The sequence below is a fragment of the Mobula birostris genome, chromosome 12, assembly GCF_030028105.1.
Source record: "Mobula birostris isolate sMobBir1 chromosome 12, sMobBir1.hap1, whole genome shotgun sequence".
NCBI lineage: Eukaryota > Metazoa > Chordata > Chondrichthyes > Myliobatiformes > Myliobatidae > Mobula > Mobula birostris.
The window spans coordinates 38561876-38585303 of NC_092381.1; the positions used below are offsets into that span (position 1 = coordinate 38561876).

The 23428-nt window shown below is 39.4% G+C and overlaps 1 protein-coding gene across 2 annotated transcripts in view; it reads left to right on the plus strand.

Annotated features, from left to right (window-relative positions):
* Positions 1–23428, plus strand: part of ccdc24 (coiled-coil domain containing 24) — a 125506-nt gene that overhangs the window by 78939 nt on the left and 23139 nt on the right. For both annotated transcript variants that reach the window (XM_072273644.1, XM_072273646.1), the window contains exon 5: positions 4974–5066. In XM_072273644.1, the coding sequence (XP_072129745.1) occupies positions 4974–5066 (93 nt within the window). The remainder of the gene's footprint in view (positions 1–4973; positions 5067–23428) is intronic.

A 23428-nucleotide genomic window follows, 5' to 3' on the forward strand; every position in this document is an offset into this window, starting at 1 on the left:
TGCTTGATTTGCTGAGAATTTCCAACATCTGTTTTATTTTATGTATTACCCTTAATTATTTCCCTCTTTCCTTACAATGTAGAAGGAAATGGTTGTTCTCTTGGAGATGACTTGTGTCTTGTTTGGAGTAGGATATATTTGGCAACCTGAATCAACTTAATAAAACAAGCTGATTCCCATTTGACTGCTTTCATATGTACTTGTGTGGTAGCTCTTTTCCAGATCAATCCAAAACTAATTCCACTGTTCCTATCCAGAACTTCATATCCCTTTGCTTCAAATATTCATCTTCTCTTTAAGGATGTAGCAACCTCTGTGTAATTACTCTCTGTGGCAAAATATTCCATGCTTTATAAATTTCCTTTAATCTAGTTCTTCAAATGTGTTGGTCTTTCTAAATCAAGGTATTTCTTGAACCTTGATTACATCATGTTTTATGGAGCTAGTCAAGCAAGTGGTATTTAGGCTCATCAATATTTTATCAATGTATCCATTCATTGATAACTGTTTATACAGAGAGCACGCCAGTCTTCATGCTTTTACTATATTGCCACTGTGGTTATTGCCACTGCTGCATTGAGACCTATTCAGCTCTAGATTCAAGGACTGTTTCTAACACCATGTTATTACCAAATTTGTCACATATCTGATTGCCTTTGATGTACATAAATACCTATTTAAGAGTTATTAAAATTTAATGACAAAATTCCAGCCAGTTTCAATTAGAGATGTAGGTGTTGGAATAAATAGTTGACGTTTTGTGCTGAGACACTTCAGTTTTATAAATTGGCCTACTAAATTTAAGGTTGCATAAGATGGGTGTTGTTATAGAAACGAATTTGTATAAAGACATGTAAAAGTTTCAGTTAGAGATGTAGATGTTTTACCTCTTTGCATTGGTGTTGAGCTGTAACCGTCCTGTAAATATTACAAAAGGGTATTTGTTTGTCTTCATTAACAGGAAATAAATGTGATATTCTCTGTGGCAGAGGAACACAGAGTTAAACTGTCACTTATTACTGGATATTGAAAATTTTAGTCAATTTGCTAAGAATTACCATTTCGTCTTTGAGCTGTCCATGTATAGAGACAGACTAGTTTATTTAAGACTGTCTATATTATAACCCACACTATAATAACATTAGTGTATTAATAATGTGCAACAATAACAGCTGGTATTGATGTACAACAATAATCACATTTTAATAATAATACACAATAAATTGCTTCCCTAGTTTGTTTTAAATAACTTCATTACTTTTGTAATTAAATTTATTTTTGGAAGACAGTAACTGCAATATGTGATGAGAAAAATATAAGCAACATTATAAGGACAACTGAATAACAATTTGCAGGAATAAGGTTAAATGACAATATGGTATCATGCTGTTATATGTATGTTTACTGGACTAAGCTGAATGAGCAAGTTCACTTTTTGATATTTGATCACCATAAGATCTAAAATTATCTGCACTTAGCATTGTGAGGAGCCTGTCCCTTTGCATTCCACTGGTTTATTCTTCCATCTCCTCCATTATCTAACTTCTTACTCATTGCACCTTTCTGTGAAACTGTAGGAGATGCAGTACCTGACCTATTATCTTTTCTCTCCCTACCCATGCACACCCTTCAGGTAAACCAATGGTTCATATGCCCTCATTCCAATTAAGTGCACAGCATTCAGTGCTCACATCTGATGTGCACAGAGTTTTTGCTGAAGCACTGCAAAATGTGCATATTAATTTCAAGCTAAGGTTACATGTTGAAAACTGACCAAGAGTAAAATCAAAACATTTTTCCTCAAAGTTGTGTGTTTCCAGTGCTTTGTTGTTACATTTGAAATGGAGTAATATGCAGCCAATCATAGACTTACGGCAGTAAAACCCTGAAGCATGTTTGGAGAAACTTCTGGTCCTCCACCCTGTTTATCCTCAGAATGTCTGCTGAGATTGAAGCTGTATGTAGAAACATTTCACATATATAACCCAGGGTTTTGTGATTCATAATGCCATTTATAGATTGATCGGTATTATATAAGGCAGCTCAGTCACCATAATTTCACCATAAATTTCTGTTGCCATAAAATTTGGTGAAAACCATGTAGAATTGATGTCCAGCAGGAGGAATGTTTTCCAGCAAATCTTTTTACATCACACTATTTTCCGAACTTATTTGCTGCGCAATGTTTTCTGATTTTGTTCCAGTTAATGTTATGTCGGCAAAGTTTTGATAGATTGGTTGATAAAGGTCACCACACTATTTACAAAAAAAAAATCTTATTAATTTTACCTGTTACTGGATGGTCAATTAAATTCTCAATAAAATACTCAATAAAAATGCAGATTTCTATATGAAATGTGGCTTAATTATGTGATTGTAGTTTATTATGGGTTTTTAATACAGATTGGGATGAAAGGAAATAAGCTGCTAATATTGGTCCACTCAAGTACATCTGAAGTTCATGATTTTGACAAGTACTTGTTCAAGCAGTAATCCTTTCTTAATCTTTATAGTTGCAGCTGCAGATATTTGGATCCCATTTGCAATGGTTAGCAGCCTGTTCTTATTATTCTTTACCTCATAGTTCTTGACATTAAATGAATTTGACAGTGGGTGATTTGAATGTAATCCTGGAATGACTGACTCCATCTACCCATAGAAAGAAATCCTTTATTGCATGCTTAACAAAAATTACTGCTCAGTAGAATTAGAATGGAATAAATGCATGGAATAACTAGTATTAAAGCAAGCATAGGCATTGACTGAATTCAATATGTTTCCATTTACTTTAATCAATCACCTCAATTTGTTAATCTACCATGTACAATACATCTGAAAATAGGGGAGTCGTAATATTCTCTTAAACTTAATTTTTCAAAATTCTGCATTTCATTTAGTTTAGTTGGTAAGTTGTTTGTTTAGACATCATATAATTTACAACTTTTATACCATTTTCACTAGACAAGTCTCTGGAGACCTGGGGTATTTATTATAGAAATGTTCATTTGAATTCCTCTGTTGCAGCAAGAGAATCTGAATTCAAGAAATTAAATTGAACCCTGGATTTTAAAAAAACATGAAATCTCAATTTGGGTTATTAAAACCACTGGATGGTTGTTTAAAAAACAATTTGGTTCACTAATGTACTTCATATATTCTGTCCATACCAATTCAGGTCTATCTGCAACTCTGGGCTCACCATGAACTCGTCATGTTTCTCTAAATGGCCTAGCAAGCTACATGGTTCAAGCGGCAGTATTGATGACCAACAAATTCTGACACTGCCAGTGACATGTATAAGCTATGTGTAAAGGTGTTTAGAGTTGTAGTAATGATTTAATGTGATCACAGCATTGTCATTATAAGCCCTGCCATTGGTAGAAAAGATTATAAATTGCTAATTCATCAGTCACTGATAATATGTAACAAATGTAGAGTTGTGTTAGAAGAGTTAAACTGTAGTGAGTTTTATCTAAATATATCAGTTGTCAAATCCTGACAAATTCTGAAGATATTTAATATTTTGTATGTGAGTTGGTCATCCTTTGATTAGATCACTCTTGAAGTACTGTGTATGGCCTTGACAAACAATTTCAAAGTAAATTTATTACCACAGTGTGTATATATTACCATGTACTACCTTGAGATTAATTTTCTTGCAGGTGTTTACAGGCAGAAGGAAATACAATAGAGTTTTATGAAAAACTGTACATAAGCAGGCAAGGGCAGACAAATAGTGTGTATAAGAAGACAAACTTTGCAAATAAAAATGATATGGAGAACTTGAGTTGTAACAAGTCCGTGAAAATGAGCTGAAGGTCATAGAATCAGTTTGAAGTAGTGGTGATTGAAGTTATCCACGCTGGTTCAGCAGCCTGATAGTTGAAGGGTAATAACTGTTCCTGCACCAGGTGGTGTGGGACCTAAGGCTTTCATGCTTCCTTGCAATGGTAGTGACAAGAAGAGGGCACGGTTGAGTCTGTGCTTTCTTGTGGCAGCATCCCTGTAAATGTATCTACAGAATAGTGAATTAGGAAGTTAAACACCATCATAAGTGTTTCTGCAACAAATAACCACCTTTTTTGGGGGGGGGAAGGGAGGTTGGTATATGACAGTGAACAAATGCAGAACAGTGCTTTTTGATTATGGAATAGAAGTGAACAAGAACCCATTTTACTGGTTAGGAACTAGAACTGCTCAGGCAGGAATTGATAAAATGCCCTCTTTGCAAATATGATTTTTGATATTCTGAAATATCTAGGTGGAATAAGTGGTATAATAATTGTAGAAAATAGCCAACTTTCTTTTCTACAGAGGATGGTCAATAGAACTGCTCCTAGAAAGGATAATTGAGACTAAAATACTGAATTATATTAAAATATTCTAATAATTGAAAGTAGTTAGCAGGTGATTTGGAAGGAAGAGCTCTTATAGACTCAAGAGTATTCTTCAATGATGTAGTACTTGATTGTACTAGGCATGGGTAATTATTTCTGGCCCATTAGTAAATATTATGAGATGCTGTGTCATGGATAATTAGTAAAGTATGATAATGAAAGTTGAGAAACAATTTAATCCAGATAGATTTTTGTATATGGAAATAGCAAGTTAAGGCAGTTGGTATTCATACCTATTGCTCTGAAAAAGTGATGTTACCTGCAGTGTTGCAATACTTTGCATGCTTCTGTCTTCACTGATTTTTCTGTCTCTGGAATTCTCATAATGAATGTGAAATACCTTTAATGAGATTATTTAGTGTTGTTCCACTTTCAGTGATTCTGGTTGAAATCTGTATTTCAAATTAGTTGGATTTTTCTGGGGATACAAGAAAATTTAAGTAGTGGACGTGTTCAAGGAAAGTAGCTCCAAGGAACAAAGGTTAAAGTTAATTGGAAAAATTTGTTGGTGTAGCACCTGCTCAGATTCATTTTTATATAGTCTTTAAAATAACTATAATTTCTTATTTTTCCCAGCTTTTCAAGTCTTTCCCACTTAAAGAACGATGTGGAAGCTGTAAAGGAGAAGGTTAATATTACAAATATTGACGAGATTGTGGTGCATTTACAGTATGTATCAGTTCCCTTTTCAAACTTTGAATTTTGTTAAAGCATTGCTAAAATTAATGTTCATAGAAAATGATTTGTTGTATGAATTTCCTGTGAAGTAAAAATCTAGTCCCAGTTATGATTTTAGTAACCTTTATTAAACTGCATTACTGTAAGTGATGTTATATACCTGTATATTACTCTGCTGATTCACTGAAGTTCACAAGAAGAGACATGGTCCTACATCCACCAAGAATGTCTGTGAGTTCTAATGAATCTTCCAATTTTACTTATCTCCAAAGTTTTATTTCAAACTTGCAAGTTTGTTTTTTGAAATAAAACTTGTCTGTTGTACACCACCTACTGAATCTACACAGAGAGCTTGTTTAATGAGATAAGTTGCCTCCTGTCATATGTGTAAATGTCTAGGGCTAGTTTTGGTAGTTGTTTCCAATCACAGTCTTTACGCTTGACCAATTTATTTTGCAGTTTTAGTGGGAAGGGAAAATATATTTGCACAATAGAAAGTCAAGTCTTTTAATCAAGACAAATTTTCAAAGTGGAACTTTATGACAGTGGAAATGAACAAATGTTTTAACTAAAATAATCACCTCAGTAAAGATCTAATATATAAATTTAACTTACAAGTATTGCTGAGTTTTACTTTTTCTAATGTTTTAAGTAATATGATAATTTCACTTGTGTAGTGAATTTTTTTCTAGTCTTTAATCAGATGTGGAAGAAAGTGTGCATTTTGAAAATAGTTCTGCTTATGAAAGTTTAGTGTCATCTGTTCTCAATTATGGCATCAATAAAATAAAGGAAGTGAACAAGAACACAAGAAAATTAGGGGCTGGAGTAGGCTATCTAACCAGCCTCACCATCCAATATATGTCTGACCTACTGGCTTCAAATCCTTTTCTGTTCCACTTCCCTATTCCCCTCTATTCCTCTTCCCTATTCCCCTCTATTCCTCTTCCCTATTCTCCTCTCTTCCTTATCTATTGAATATTTATCCACATCCACTTTAATCACTTTCAAGTGACATGGTTTTATAGTAGTGCTCGAAAGTTTGTGACTTGTAGAATTTTCTCTATTTCTGCATAAATATGACCTAAAATATGATCAGATCTTTATGTAAGAGAGCCCAATTAAATAAATAATAAAACAAACATTATACTTGTTCATTTATTTATTGAGAAAAATGATCCAATATTACATGTATTCTTTGGAAGAAGTACAGGTGGCCCCCGTTTTCCAAACATTCGCTTTACGACACCTTTCGCTGTTATGAAAGACCTACATTAGTTACCTGTTTTCGCTAACAGAAGGTGTTTTCACTGTTATGAGAAAAGGCAGCGCGCGCGCCCGAACAGCCAAGCTCCTCCCCCGGATCTGCATTCTAGCCGCCATTGCTTAAGCATGTGCTTTATCTCGATTTATTTTGTGCATCCGTTAGCAAGATGAGTTCTAAGGTACCGGAAAAGCCTATAAGAGCTCGTAAGGGTGTTACACTTAGCGTAAAACTAGACATAATTAAGCGTTTCGATCATGGTGAAGGAAGTAAGGACATTGTCTGCGCGTTGAACTTGCCTGGGTCCACCATTCGCACTATTTATACGCAGAGAGAAAGAATTTTGAAAGCTGCCGATGTTACTGTTGGTTCTGCTTGTAGCAAGGTGGTCTCTCTTAGTCGGCATCCAATAATGGATAAAATGGAAACTCTATTGCTTGAGTAGATTGATGGGTGTACAAAGTGTGGTGTTCTCTTAAGTTTTCTTATACTTACGGAGAAATCAGTCAGTCTTTTTAATAAGCTGAAACAGAAAACACTGGACAATGGTGATGAAAGTGTGGCGAAAGTGGAATTTAAAGGTAGTCATGGGTGGTTTGATCGGTTTCTGAGGCGAGGGCAGCTTCATAGTTTAACGTTTACCAGAGAGAGTGCTTCGGCTGATACTGAAGCTGCCGAAAAGTTCCCAGCAGAACTGAAGAAAATAATTACAGAAGGTGGTAATTCGTATAAGCAAGTATTTAACTGTGACGAAACTGCAATTTATTGGAGTCTTCCTGATTCTGGTAAGTGAAACTACACTGTACATACATTATTTCTACTTTATATAGGCTGTGTATTTTTATGTGTTATTTGGTATGATTTGGCAGCTTCATAGCTTAAAGGTTACTGGAGAGAGTGTTTCTGCCGAGAGTGCTTGCGCTGTGTTTCTGCCATGAGTGCTTCCACCAAGAGTGCTGCCGTGAGATTTTTGCTGCGCTAGACAGTGCTGCAGAAAGGTATTTCTACTTTATATAGGCTGTGTATTTATCATATCATTCCTGCTTTTACTATATGTTACTGTTATTTTAGGTTTTATGTGTTATTTGGCATGATTTTGTAGGTTATTTTTTGGGTCTGGGAATGCTCAAAGATTTTTCCCATATTAATAAATGGTAATTGTTTATTCACTTAACAACATTCCGGCTTATGAACCATTTCATAGGAACGCTCTACCTTCGGGTAGCAGGGGAAACCTGTATGTGAACCTCTGGGGTAATACCTTCTACAAAAGCTACTTAGAGTCAGGTATTCCAATCAATGAGATGGGATTGGAGGTATATATATCACACAGAGTCAGGTTACTGACAGAGCCTGCTCTTCTCAAGAAAGATCTGTTTATGTGCACCATGCCTCGATCAGAACAACTTTCAGAGGAACTTAGAAGAAGAATTGTAGAGATGCATGAAGCTGGAGCAGGCTACAAAAGCATTTTTAAAGACCTGATTGTTCATCAGTCCACAGTAAGAGAAATTTTCTGCAAACGGAGATAACTCTACTGTTGCTACTCTCCCTAGGAATGGGCATTCTGCAAAGATCACACCAACAGCACAATGTGCAATGCTGAAGAAGGTGAAAAAGAACTCAAGGGTCACAGCAAAGGACCTGCAGAAATCTCTAGAACTTGCTAAAGCCTCTGTTCATGTGTCCACTGTAAGAGAAACACCGAACAAGAATGGTATCCATGGAAGGACACCATGGAGGAAACCATTGCTGTCCAAAAACAAAAATTGCTGCGTGTCTCAAGTATGCAAATGTTCTATAAAGCTTTTGGGACAATGTTCTGTGGACAGATGAGACAAAATTTGAACGTTTTGTCAGAAATGTATATTGCTATGTTTGGAAGATAAAGAGCACTGCACACCAACACCAAAGCCTCATCCCAACTGTGAAGCCTGGTGGAAGGAGCATCATGGTTTGGGGCTGCTTTGCTGCCTCAGGGCCTGGACAGCTTGCAATCATTAAGGGAACAGTGAATTCAAAACTTATATCAAGCCATTTTGCAGGAGAATATCAGGGTAGCAGTTCATCACTTGAGCCTTAATAGAAGTTGGATAATGCAACCAAACAATGATCTGAGAGACAAGAGTAAATTAACAACAGAATGATTTTAAAAGAAGAAAATTTGTGTTTTGGAATGGCCGAGTCAAAGTCCTGACCTTAAACCTACAGAAATGTGTGGAAGGACCTAAAACAAGTAGCTCATGCAAGGAAGCCCACCAACATCCCAGAGTTGAAGCAGACTTGTAAGGAGGAATGGCTTTGAAATTCCTCCAAGCTGATGTGCAGCACTGATTAACGGTTACCAGAAATGTTTGGTTGATGTTATTGCCATACAAGTGGTCACACCAATTACTGAAAGTAAAGGTTCACATACTTTTTCTAACAAATACATGTAATATTGGATCATTTTTCTCGATAAATAAATAAATGGACAAGTATAATGTTTTTCTGTGTTATTTATTTAATTGGGCTCTCTCTATCAAGTTTTAGGACTTGTGTGACGATCTGATCACATTTTAGATCATATGCAGAAATAGAGAAAATTCTACACTGTTCACAAACTTTCTAGCACCACTGTATTTACTGGGAATAAAGAGAAGATGCTGGAAATACTCATCAAGTTGGGCTGAGAGCGATACAAAGTTAGTACTTTTTTCAGAACGGGGTGAAGTTTGATATAAAACATGGTTTGGGCTCCAAAGGTGGAGGGGACATTATTTGTGATGGTGTAGAAACAAAGAGAATCTGACAGAAGTATAGCGAGGTTGGCTGACAGAAGTTGAAGAAGACTTATTAATTGAATTTCTAACCTTCACTAGGTGTGATGAAAGGTTATTGACTTGAAAGCAGCCTGTGGAGATAGGTATAATAGCAAGTTGCACCATCTCTCTGTTGACCTTTACCATGGCAATGGAAGTAATCATTGGAGCTTCTAAATGGGTGGTAGGAGGAGAATGACTGAAGTCAGGATTACACCTACCACCAATTTGGGCATTTATGGATGATTTAACTGTCCTGATAACTATCAAATTGTTGCTTGAGAAGCTCCATTCAAACATCAAATGGCCCAAATGATGATTAAAACAAAGAAGTCTAGGAGCATTTCTATAGTCAAGGGAAGGCTGGTTGACTACAAGTGCCATGTGGAAGGGAAGCAATTTTTACTGTGTCAGAAATGTCATTTAAAGTTTGGGCATTGGTACGATAAACCTCAGTGATACAAATCAAGTGAAACTGCTGAGAGAAGAAATCATCAAAGGGCTTAAAGCATCAATAAAGCCTTGCTGCCAGGAAACCTCAACCTCTGGTGCCTTCAGTTTGGATTTCTCCCTTGGGTGTTGTGGCCACTGACTCTGTATGAATTCCCCATCACCTCATGTTGAAAAGATGGAGAGGACAGTTAGTTCCTTCATTAACAAGTGGGTGGGTCTACCAAGATCACTAAGTAACATCTACCCGTATGGCAAAGGAGCTCTGAAGTTGCCTGTCACAGGGCTGACTGAAGAATTCAGGTGTGCCAAGGTGAGGCTTGAGATGACTCTCTTGGAATCTCGTGACAGTTTTGTCCAGAATACTACATCCAGGACCTTAACAGGGAGAAAGTGGCTTCCAGCAGCGTCAGTAAAACTTGCAAAAGCAGCACTCAGGTTTGCAGGCATGGTGGGCCATGTGCAATCTGGAAGAGGGGGGCTTGGCACAGGCTCAAATAGGCCCATTTGGCAAAAGGCGACAGCACGAAAGCAAAAGTTGAGCTATGGTGGTGGAGGAAGTACAGCGACAGGAGGCGAAGATGAGGTATGCAAGAGCAGTGTCTCAGGCAAAACAGGGACACTGGACAAGGTGGGAAAACATTGAGAAAAGAAAATCCAGTTGCAAAGACTTAAAAGAAAAGGAAGGAAGAAAGATTAGCTTCCTTGTAAGAGCTGTTTATAATGTTCTCCCAACTCTGAACCTGTAGCTCAGTGAAGATCCAGCTTGTCCACTCTGTGGAAGAACAGCAAACCTCTATCACATCCTCTCATCTTGCAAAGTAAGCCTCACTCAAGGAAGATGCACATGGAAGCACAACCAGGTCCTTGGATATTTGGCATCCATTGTGGAGAAGCGAAGGCTGAATAACAACTCTTAAGCATCATATGACTGGAAGAACCACCATCTCCTTTGTCCAGCAAGGACAGACAGTGCCATCCTCAGTGACATGGTTGTTGTCAGGTATACTGGAGCCTGCTCATGACTGGAACATGGCTGTCAACCTTGACAAAGGCTAATATTTCCCCTGGAGATAGCCACCACCCTCAGACAAGATTTGGTCTTGTGGTCCAGCAGTCTGAAGACTCTAGTAATTCTCAGAGCTCACAGTGCTCTGGGAAGAATGCAGTCTGCGAGGCATATGAGCGGGAACATGTAAGATATGCTGAACTGGCCACAGATGCTAAGCAGCATGGATGCAAGGTGCACATTTTCCCAGCAGAGGTTGGATGCAGAAGATTTGTGGCTACTTCCATGCTCAGATTACTGAAGGGATTGGGAGTCTGGGGCCAGAGCCACTGGCAAGCTATAAAAGAACTCTCGGAGGTAGATGAGTGAAGCAGCCACTGACTATGGATGAAGAGGAGTGAAGGCAGCTGGGTCCTAAAATGACCCATGGCTGGCCAGATGTGAAAGGGGTGCACCTGGGATGCCAGGTTGTACTTTTGAGCCCTCTGGAGATGTAGTGGGCTTAAACTGATGAAACATCTAAGAAGGGGGGTTCTCACCTGATGACCCTTGGGAAGCATCTGCCACCCACCAAGCCCCACCTCAAGATTTCTATGCTATGTCCCAAGTTAGGATCTGCTTATCTAGTCCTATGAGCTTGAATATTCTCCCCACAGATGCCTCCTAACCTGCAAAATATTTCTAGGTTTTCTGTTTTATTTCAGATTTCCAGCTTCTAAATATTTCTTCCTTTCAATTTATTTAATAGAACTTTACAAAATTGATAATGGAATTTCTGAAAAAAAGCTTAATTTAAAATTAAGATATTCAAAGCATACCACTCATAAAATAGCCGAGACAAGTTATCGTTTATCCGACCACTTGCCTATTGATCTTCCTTCTTGATTTTTCTTATGATTAACCAAAATGTTAAATCCTCTTTCCTACCGTCTGCCCCTTTCTAGTTCTTCACCATTGCTTTTATAGTTACACTTTGCTATATCTTTGGGTATATAGACTGCTATACATTTGCCATTTTTATCTTGTAATAATGTATAGAGCTGACAGAATAACAATTGCCAACTGGATAAATTGACTGTCCTTTGTTTCTCTACAAATTTACTCTTGGAATGTACTGATTTTCAATTATAATTCCCATCATAAAACATTTACAAGCTCTATAAAACCTTCTCTGTAACTTTTTTTTTCAGAATGCCCAAATAAATTATTTTACTCTCACTCAGTCACAATTTATGATCTGCAAACTACCTTTTTAGTTAGCATGCTTTATATTAGGGCTGAACTTCCATTACCTTTTTTATAAAGTGTTATCCATTTAGTTTTCTTACAAGACCAGAAGACCATAAGACATAGGAGCAGAATTAGGCAATTTGGCCCATCAAGTCTGCTCTGCCATTTACTCCCCCTGCTCGGTCCCACTCCCCGGCTTTACCCCGTAACCTTTGATGACATGGCCAATCAAGAACCTATCAATCTCCACTTTAAATACACCCAACCATCTGTCCTTCACTGCTGCTTGTGATAACAAACTCCACAAATTCACCACCCTCTGGCTAAAGAAATTTCTCTGTATCTCTGTTTAATAGACACCCCTCTATCCTGAGGCTGTGCCCTCTTGTCCTAGACTCCCTCACCACTGGAAATATCCTTTCCACATCTACTCTGTCCCAGCCTTTCAACATTTGAAAGATTTCACTGAGATCCCTCCTCATCCTTCTAAATTCCAGTGAGTACAGGCCCAGAGCCATCAAACGTTCCTCATATGATGATCCTTTCATTACCAGAATCATCCTTGTGAATCTCCTCTGAGCCCTGTACAGTGCCAGCACGTCTTTTCTTAGATAAGGAGCCTAAAACTGTTCACAATACTCACCAGTGCCTTATAAACCCTAAGCATCACATCCCTGCCCTTGTTTTCCAGACCTTTTGAAATGAATGCTAACATTGCATTTGACTTCCTTACCACTGACTCAAACTGCAAATTAACCTTTGAGGAGTTCTGCACAAGGACTCCCAAGTCCCTTTTCTGAATTTTTGGATTTTCTCCTCATTTAGAAAATAATATGCACATTTATTTCTTCTACCAAAGTGTTTGACCATACATTTTCCAACATCGTATTTCACTTGCCTTCCTTGCCCATTCTCTGAATCTGGCTATGTCCTTCTGCAACCTTCCTGTTTCCTCAACCCTACCTGTCCCTCCACCAATCTTTGTATTAACTGCAAACAAAGCCATCTATTCCATCATCTAAATCATTGATATACAGCATAAAAAGAAGTGATCCCAACACCAACCCCTGGGGAGCACTACTAGTCACTGGGAGATAACCAGAAAAGGATCTTTTTATTCCCACTCATTGCCTCCTACCATTCATCCAATGCTCTAACTATGCTAGTACATTTCTTGTAATACCATGGGCTCTTAACTTGGCAAGCAGCCTCACGTTTGCTACCTTGTCAAAGTCTTCTGTAAATCCATGTATACAACATCTACTGCATCCTTTTTATATGTCTGACATATGATCTCCTCAAAGAATTCCAGCAGATTGGTCAAGCAAAATTTTCCCAGAAGGAAACCATGCTGACTTTGTCCTATCTTGTCCTGTATCACCAAGTACTCCATAATCTCATTGTTAACAATTGACTCGAACGTCTTCTCAACCACTGAACTCAATCTAACTTGTCTATAATTTCCTTTCTGCTGCCCCCCCCACTCCTTTCTTAAGGAGTAGAGTGACATTTGCAATTTTCCAGTCCTCTGGAAACTATCCCAGAGTCCAATGACTCTTGAAAGATCATTACTAATGCTTCTACAATCTCTACCGCTACCTTTTTTAGAACCCTAGGGTGCAGTTCATCTGGTACAGGTGACTTATGTACCTCTAGGTCTTTCATCTTTTTGAGCTCCTTCTCCCTTGTTATGTTTCTGTTGACCTTCTGTCTGCTATGCTTGCGAGATTGTTTCATAACAGGAAAATAATATGAATCTGGTTTTAACTTTTGTGAATAACAGGTAACTTTGACAGGTTGGTCATTTAAAGACTCTGTTTCGTTGGTGATTAAATATATCTAGCTCTTAACACTGTGGTAGAAGCAGACTTGACAAAGTTATGGTTTTGCCCATCATGTTTTTGTCATCCAATTTAATACCATCCTGATGGCTTGTGTTCAAATTGTTATGTTTATAACTACGTAAATATCTATTTTGCTGTATTGTTTTCCAGCCAATATATTGTTCTTCTTATACGATTATTTCATTGTACCACATTTGTATATTTTGATGATAATATGTAGAAGTTCCAACAAGAGAGCGCATGATACTGGATTTCCTCTTAGGGAATGAGACAAGATAAGTGATATAAGTGTGTATAGAGAAATGCTTTGGATCTAGTGATCATAATTCCATTAATTTGAATGTAATTATGGAGATGAATAGGATGGTCCTTGGGTTGAGATTCTGAGTTGGAGAAAGGCCAATTTTGATGACATCAGAAGAAATCTGATAAGTATGGACTGGGATAGCTTGTTTTCTGACAAAGGATTGCTTGGTAAGTGGGATTCCTTCAAAAGTGAAATATTGAAAGTACAGAATCTGTGTCTTCATGTTGGAATAAAAGACTAAGCTAACGGATTTATGGAACCTTACTTTTTGAGGGATATTGAGGCCCTAGTTAAGAAGAAGGAGACACATATCAGGTATAGGCAGTTAGAATTAAATGAGCACTTGAGTATAAAAAATGCAACAGAATGCTTAAGAAAGAAATCAAGAGGACTTGAAGAGGAAATGAGGGTGAGCTAAATAAAATTAGAGAATCGCAAGGAGTTCTGTAGCTATATTAATAGCAAAAGGATAGCAAGGGACAAAATTGGTCCCCTGGAAGATCAGTTTGGTCACCTATGCATGGAGCTAAAAGAGATGGATGAGACCTTAAATGATTTGTTTTTGTGCTTGTATTTGCTCAGGAGACAGACACAGGGTCTGTACAACTGAGGCAAAAGAGTAGTAAGATAAACAACCACATCCAGATTACAGAAGAAGAGACATTTGTTATCTTGAGGCAAATTGGGTTGGATGATTCCCCATGGACTGATAAAGTGTTCCTTGGACTTTATGGGAGTCTGGTGCAGAAATTGCCAGAACCTTGGCTGAGATGTTTAAAACTTCCTTAGCCACGGTTAAGAGTAGGAGGACAGCAAATGTTGCTCTAATGTTCAAGAAAGGCTCTAAAAATCATGAAATTACAGGCCTATCAGTCATCGGTAAATTATGTGCAAGTAATTTGACATAAAATGCCATATTATAGATAGCCAACATGGTTTTGTGTGTCTACATCATATCTAATCAATCTTAGTGATTTTGAGGAGAATACGAGGAAGATTGATGAAGGAAAGGCAGTGGACATATTCAACATAGACAGAGTTCTGCATGGGAGGCTGGTCCAGAAGGTGTACTCATTTGGCATTCAGGATGAAATTGTAAATTGGATTCAGCATTGTCTTAGCAGGAGATTTAATGCAGACAAGTATGAGGTGATGCACTTGGACAGAATAAACCAGGGTAGGATTTACACAGTGAATGGTACTGCACTGAGGTGTGCAGTTGAACAAAGTGATCTGAGAATACAATCTATAATTCTTTTAAAATGGCATCCCAGGTAGGTCATAAAGAGAGCTTTTGGCATTTTGGCCTTCGTTGCTGTCTGAAAGTCTCAACACAGAGTGGTGAAGAAGGCATTCTTGCCTTGGGGCATTATGCTTAAAAGTTAGGAAGCCATGTTGCAGCTGTACAAAACTTTGGTTCGGGCCCACTTGCAGGACTGTGTGCATTTCTGGTTTTCCCATTACAGGAAGGGTGTGGAGGTTTTAGAGACCATGCAGAAAAGGTGTATCAAGATGATACTTGGATTAGAGGGTATTAGTGATAAGAAGTTGGACAACTTGGATTGTTTTCTCTGGATTGTTTTGGGCTGAGGGAGGAACCTGTTAGAAGTTTGTAGAATTGAGAGATTTAGAGAGAGTGGACAATTTTTCTCCAAAGATGGAAATGTAAAGTACCAGAGGGCTTGGCTTTAAACTGAGAGTGGGAAAGCTTAAAGGAGATAGGCTTGGCAAATATTTTTTTTAAAAATACTAAAAATGAAAGGTACCTGGAACATACAGCCACGATGGTAGTGGAATACAATACTGACATTAGAGAGGCTTCTAGATAGTTACATGAATATGCAGAAAATGGAGGGTAATGGATCACATGCCAGTACGAAGGGTTTAATTTGGCATCATGGTTAGCATACACGGGAAGCCAAGAGCGTGTTCCTCTGTTGTACTGTTCTGTTCTTGTGCATAACTAGATCACATTATCTATGTTCAAAGGTTCAAAGGTTGAATTTAATGTCAGAGAAATGTATACAACATACATCCTGAAATGCTTTTTCTTTGCAAACATCCACAAAAACAGAGGAGTGCCCCAAAGAATGAACGACAGTTAAACATGAGAACCTCAAAGTCCCCCCAGTTCCTGTGTGTAAGTGGCAACAAGCAACGATCCCTCCTCCCCCCACCAGTAAAAAAAAAGTGCATTGGTACCATCACCGAGCCCAAGCGTGAGCTAAGCAATAGCAAAAACACAGACCAAAGTTACCCAAAGGCTTCGCATTTCATCTGACATTTGACAAACCACAGGTTCTCTCTCTCCCTGGCAAGGGAGAAGGTGGTATTCCCCCATTTTCATAGTGAGCGGCAGACATAACAACAACCTGCTGGTTTACAATGTTAAAAGTCCATTTCGTCGCTTTTTTTCGAGCTCTGTGTCCGAAGATCACAAAGACCTCGGGTCTTCAGGACCACAGCAAAAGATTTTCCAGCCTTCCTGACGACACGAGTCTGCTGCCGTGACACCGACCCTTGGATCCGCCAGTCTCCAGAGCCCAGAAATCTTAGGCTTCCAAACATGATTGAGACTCTCAGGCCAAACCCTCGGCATGTCGAATAACAGCCAGTTGTGGAACCCCGAGAACGTGTCCCATTCCCACAAAGAACTGAAGCCTGCGTGTAACTCCAGGTCAGGGTCTTCAAAAGAACCCTGAAATGGAAAAATAAAGATAGTAAAGGTCGAGATAGAGCTGTTTCTGAAGATGCAAGCAAAGGAGTTGTCATTAGGCGCCATTATCCCTCCTAAGCTTAATCAAAATCATCAATTAATTATAAATAACTAATGAATTGTCATCATTATCCATTCAATAAAATGTAGTAAAACTTGTTTTTTTTAAATGCTCTTCTCTATAAAGAAAATCCAACAGTTAACTTTAATGATATGCAAGTGTAATATCTGTTATCTGTATGGTACTGAGCTGAAGAAAAGCAAAGAAAAACTTAAGATATCAAACTCTAAAGGGAATTTGGTGTTGAAAAATTCAGCACCACTATTTTAGCAACAAAGAGTCTATTGTTTTGAAATGAAATGTATATCCTAAAGAAGAAAATCTTTTTTTAAAATTTTTATTTGCTTTCATTGGAATTAATAAACTAGCATGGAAAGTAGAGAAGGTAGCTGAGTACTGCTGTTGTAGGTAGTGAGTGGCAAAAAGAGGGCAATGTTCCTACATGATATTATAATCTTACTTCAATGACATGGTTATGGGACAGAACTTCAGGTTGAAAAATTAACTGATTTTCAAATTTGTTGGATTAATGGATAAATTTATTCAATTATGCAATCGTGAAGGATAAAATGCAAGTTTAAATGCAATTTTTAATCCGTCTTGTCCATTCTGCAATATTTTATATTAATCTCAGTTATTGCAATACTTATGGTGTTAGATGTTTTGCAGTAGCTTTATTTTTAGTCTTCTAGAAGTGGATATAACCTTTTTAATTGTAATTTTTAATGTAATTTCAATTTTCGGTATTATTTTGCTCAAATTACAAAAATTGGAAATAATATTTGCTTAATTTTAATAATAAAATACTATCAGAAATGCAATGAAGAGGTTATATGATCAAAATATCCTGGTTTTATCTCTTTTTAGTAAGTCTAGCATCGCTTGGTACCTTATTGCATATCATGTTTGTATCATACGTTTACAAATCGTTCATCATAGAAAACCAAGGTAGCATGCCTGAACAATTGGCGCCCTGTTGCACTCAGCTCAATTATAAGCAGATGTTTAGAGATGCTGGTTAAAGACTACATCTGCAGCATGCTACCACCCACACTGGACCCCCTACAATTTGCCTACCAACGGAACCAGTCTACTGATGATGCCATGGTCACAGTACTACACACCGTCCTCACTTATCTAGAGAAAAGGGTTGCATACGTTAGAATGCTGTCCCTGGACTACAGTTCAGCATTCAATACCATAATTCCCTCCATATTTAACAGGAAGCTCAGAGCCCTCTGCCTGCACCCTGCCTGTGCAGTTGGATCCTAGACTTCCTTCCGGATTGCCAACAGATGTAAGGGTGGGCTACCTCATCTCTGCCCCCTGACCCTCAACTGAGGTTCACTTCAGGGTTGTATCCTGAGTCCCCTCCTCTACTCCCTTTACACCCACGACTGTGCTGCCACATACAACTCCAATCTGCTGATCAAATTTGCAGATGACACAACATTGATGGGTCTTATTTCTAGCGGTAACAAGACAGCCTACAGAGGAGAGATTAACACCCTGACACAGAGGTGCCAAGTTAACAATCTCTCCCTCAATGTCAAATAAACAAAAGAGCTGATCGTGGATTTTAGGAGGAATGGAGAAAGGCTTGCCCCAATCAGCATCAATGGCACTGCATTTGAGAGGTTGAGTAGTTTCAAGTTCCTCAGTATACACATCACCGAAGATCTCATCTGGACTGTACTCACTGGCTGTGTGGCAAAAAAAAAAGTACAACAGCATCTCTTCCACCTCAGGCAACTGAAGAAGTTCAGCATGAGCTCCAAAATCCTCAAGACCTTCTACAAGGGTATCATTGAGAGCATCCTGACTGGCTGTATCATCGCCTGGTCCAGGAAGTGCACCAGCCTTGATCGCTGGGCACTGTAGAGAGTGGTACGGACAGCCTAGTGCATCTGTGGATGTGAATCTCCCTCCACTGAGGATATTTACAGCAACAGGTGTGTAAAGAAGGCCTGGAAGATCATTGGGGACACCAGTCACCCTAACCATAAACTGTTTCAGCTGCTTCCATCTGGCAAACAGTACCGCAGCATTAAAGCCAGGACCAACATGCTACGGGACAGCCTCATTCTACAAGCCATTAGACTTATCAATTCACATGTCTGTACATTGCGACGGAGCCATAACGCAAAGGTTTTTACTCCCACACATTGTGGAATGGATGTAAGATTTAAATAAATTCAACTCAATTCACACAACAAGGAAAATAGAGTTAACAATGAATTTTAAAATTGTGAATGACATGCTCTGTTGTAGAAATCAAGTACTGATACATGATGTACAATATTCCTGATGATTTCTGCTAACATCCAACCCATGGGAGCTCAAAGTAGAGAGGAGGCATTTACGATAGTATTGAGAATCAAGGCATTGGGGCCACACATGACTCCCCCATAATGCCATCTGCCCACACTAGCCAATTCTTCACCATCTGCATTTTCTACTTTGGCTTCATTAACCATACCAGAACCCACAAAACTAGAGTGGAAGAAAATCACCTTTGATCCTTTGTAACTACCTGAGGGGAAAAAAATTTAAAAAGAAGAAACTGCTCTTGTTCGATGGCTGGGGGAAGAATCTGTTTAATCTGAAGTTTCTGGCTATCCATGAAACACATCGTTGCTTAAACTACACTGATAAATACAGAACATAAATGTTGGTGTCTGCCACCCTCAAAGCATCACTATCTTCTTGCATTCAACTATGGCTTTTCATACCAATGTGATGTGTGACCTGAGTGATGGATCTCATTTTGAAATTAGTATGATTCAACCTGGAAATGCTAGCAATTGTTAGCAGTTCCATGGGGGGGGGGGAATGGATTTTCAGACTTATAGCATGAGGAAAAAGAAACCTGGTGTATCTGGACTTCTATGCCATTATCTAATCATTACGGTACTACTGTTTGGGAGATTGATATGTGCAATTTGACTATTTTACAACATTGCCAATGAAATTGTAAAAGTGACCAAGTTTGAAATGTGGTACATTGGTTGTAAAGGGAAGTGAAAAGCTCTGTGTAAATGCGAGTGATTGTTGCCTTTAACAACTTAATTGATGTAACGGACCATTGAACTACCAGCATTAGTTGGAGTATTCCTAGAGGTTTTATCATGTGACACTCATTACGACATCAAATCACATAACATTTGCTTTTCTATATGAAAAAATCGCTTCCTAAAATTGAGAACCTTTGCTTTTTCCTTTATTGGTACTACTGCACCATAGTAACACAAGGACAGTATTTCCTTAGTACTGGATTAAATTACCGGTGTATATTAGATACATCTGTTCTGGAATGGTTTTGATGTTGTTATCTACTGAGCAATCTTACAGATCTTGTACATTTATAAACATGCAACGACAAACATAAGGCATATGGCCTGAATTATGCCATTTGTCCCATCATGTCTGCTCCCCATCTTCCTGCCTTCTCCCTATAGCCTTTGACACCCTTACTATTCAAGGACCTATCAACTTCTGCTTTAAATACACCCAATGTCTTGACCCCCACAGGCATCCATAGCAATGAATTCCACAGATTCACCACCCTCTAGCTAAAGAAATTCCTCCTCATCTGTTCCTTAGATGATGAGGCTATGCCCTCTGAACTTAGACTCAACGACTGTTGGAAGCAACCGTATTCATCCTGTTCTTGTACCCAATGTAAGGAAAAGTAAATGAAAATCCAGTTCTTGTACATTCATACTGAAAGATACACAAGGTCCCATTACAAGTACTTTACATTTACTCTTGTTTCTCAATTACATGTAGTAAGTTGGTTATAGATTAGGTATGACATAGAACTCCATAGATGCTTCCACTTGCTGGATCTCAGGTTATGTTTAAAATACTAAAATATTTACAACAATGAAGACGCATTTGCACAAGATGATGTCTACAGCCGTTATATTGTAGATTGGAATAGTCTTTTAAAAGAACAGTTGATGATGTTGAAAGTAAATGGAAGATTATTTGTATAATTGTCTAATATATTTTGTTCTATCTGTGGATCATAAAATCAGAACAATACAGCACAGGCACAGGTGCTTGACTCACCCAACAAGTTCATGGTGACCAGTGCCCACCCAGTTAGACCCAAGTTCCTGAAATTAGCCCATATCCCTCTAAGTCCCACCTTTCCATGTACCTGTCTAAGTGATTCTTAAATTATACCATCATACCTGCCTCAGCCACTTCTGGCATCTCATTCCATATACTTGTTGTTGTTGTTCGTCCTTCGTAGTCGAAGATGACCATGGCTTCAAAGTCAAATGGGAGATTGATGGCTGTGGGTCCGGAGCTGACTGATGAGGCCAATCCGGGCCCTGAAGGCTCGCCCACATGTGGGACACAAGTGGGTGGGTGCTGTCGTGGCAGTGGATGCTGCTCGGGCCTTGCGCACAGCACGCTTTCGTTGCGCCTCAATGATGCGCCTTACTTCAGCTGCACGAGCTCCTGTGGTGATCTTGCTGCGCCAAGCTGGACGGTCGAGGGCAAGCGTCTCCCACGTGTTGATGTTGACACCCAGGCCTTTGAGGGACGCTTTGAGGCAGTCTTTGTAACATTTCTTCTCCCCCCCCCCCGACTGAGCGCTTGCCCTGACACAGTTCTCCGTACAGCAGCTGCTTAGGCGATCGGCTGTCTGGCATTCTGACCACATGTCCAGCCCACCTGGCTTGGGCTTTCAGCAGGAGGGTGTAGATGCTGTAGAGCCCAGCTCGTTCCAGGATTTCCGTGTCGGGGACTTTGTCCTGCCACCTGATGTGGAGGAGTCTGCGGAGACAGCTCAGGTGAAAGTGGTTGAGCTATTTGGCATGTCTGCTGTAGACAGTCCAGGTCTCGCTAGCGTAAAGGAGGGTGGTAAGGACCACTGCACAGTAGACCTTCAGCTTGGTGGTAAGGCTGAGTCCTCTCCGCTCCCAGACGTTCTCACGGAGTCTCCCAAAGGCGGTGCTGGCTTTGGCAATCCTGTTGTTGACCTCAGCGTCTATGTTCACTGGCGAGAGAGTATGCCGCCCAGGTAGGTGAAGTTGTCGACTGCCGGGAGGTTCTGGCCCTTCACCGTGATGCATGGCTCCTGGTATGGCTTTCCTGGGGCAGGCTGGTACATAACTTCGGTCTTTTTGGTGCTGATAGTGAGACCGAAGTTGTCGCAGGCTTGTGAGAAGCAGTCCATTTCACGCTGCATCTCCTGCTCTGTGCTGGTGTTGAGTGCGCAGTCATCAGCAAACAAGAAGAAACAACAACATGATTTTTGCTGCGCGCCAACTCCAGGAATAATGCCAGGAGCAACACAGCGACCTCTTCATGACCTTTGTCGATCTAACCAAGGCTTTCGGTACAGTCAGCAGAGAAGGCTTGTGGAAGATCATGGAGAAGTTTGGCTGCCCCAGCAAGTTCATCACAATCGTCCGGCGGTTCCACGACGGTATGATGGTGAAAGTTCTGGATGACGGCGACGAGTCGGAGGCCTTCCCAGTGACAAATGGCGTCAAACAAGGCTGCGTTCTTGCCCTGGCTCTGTTCAGTATGGTATTCTCTGCCATGCTGACAGATGCCTTCCATAACTACGAAGAAGGAATCCACGTCAGGTACAGGACTGACGGCAGGTTGTTCAACCTTAGGCGCCTGCAGGCAGTTACAAAGGTGCAAGAGACTGTCATCAGAGACTTCTTGTTTGCTGATGACTGCGCACTCAACGTCCATATACTTACCACTTTGGGGGTGGCGGAGGGGGGGAGTTGCCCTTCAGGTCTCTTAAATCTCCCTTCATCCAAAATCTATGCCCCCTAGTTTTGGACTTCCCTACCTTGGATTACTGTCACCTTATCTCTACCTCTCAATTTTAAACATTTCAATGAAGTTGCTCCTCATTCTCCTACGTTCCAAGGAAATAAAGACCTAGCCTGGACAAACTTTTCTGATAACTCAGGTTCTTTAGTCCTGGCACCATTCTGTAATCTTCTCTGCACTCTTCTGAGTTTAACCACATCTTTCCAATAAAATGGTGACCAAAACTGTACATAGTACTCCAAGTGCAGCCTCACAAATAACTTGTGTACTACCACAACATTTGAATTCCTCAACTCATTGCCCTGACTGATGAAGGCCAGTATGCTAAATACATTTTTCACTGCCCTGTCTACCTATGACACTGCTTCCAACAAATTATGCACTTTAATTCCTAAAATTTCTCAGTTCCGTTACATTCTTGTGTGCCCTACCATTCATAGTACATATCCTACACTGGTCTGCAATTCAAATTGCATCACCTCACACTTGCCCCTATTGAAATCCATTTGCCAATCCTTGACCCCCCCCCCCCCCTTTCCCTAACTGATCATAGGTCAAAGTAAATTTATTATCAAAGTACATACATGTCACCCTGAGATTCATTTTCTTGTGGACATTCAGAGTAAATACAAAGAAACACAATACTGTAGAATCAATGAAAGATTGCACTCAACAGGATGGACAAACAACCAATGTGAAAAAGACAAAAAAAACTCTGCAAATACAAAAAAAATCATAATAAATAAATGTGCAATAAATATCAAGAACATAAGATGAACAGTCCTTGAAAGTGAGTTCATGGATTGTAGGAACAGTTCAGTGATGGAATGAGTGAAATTGAGTGAAGTTATTCCCTCTGG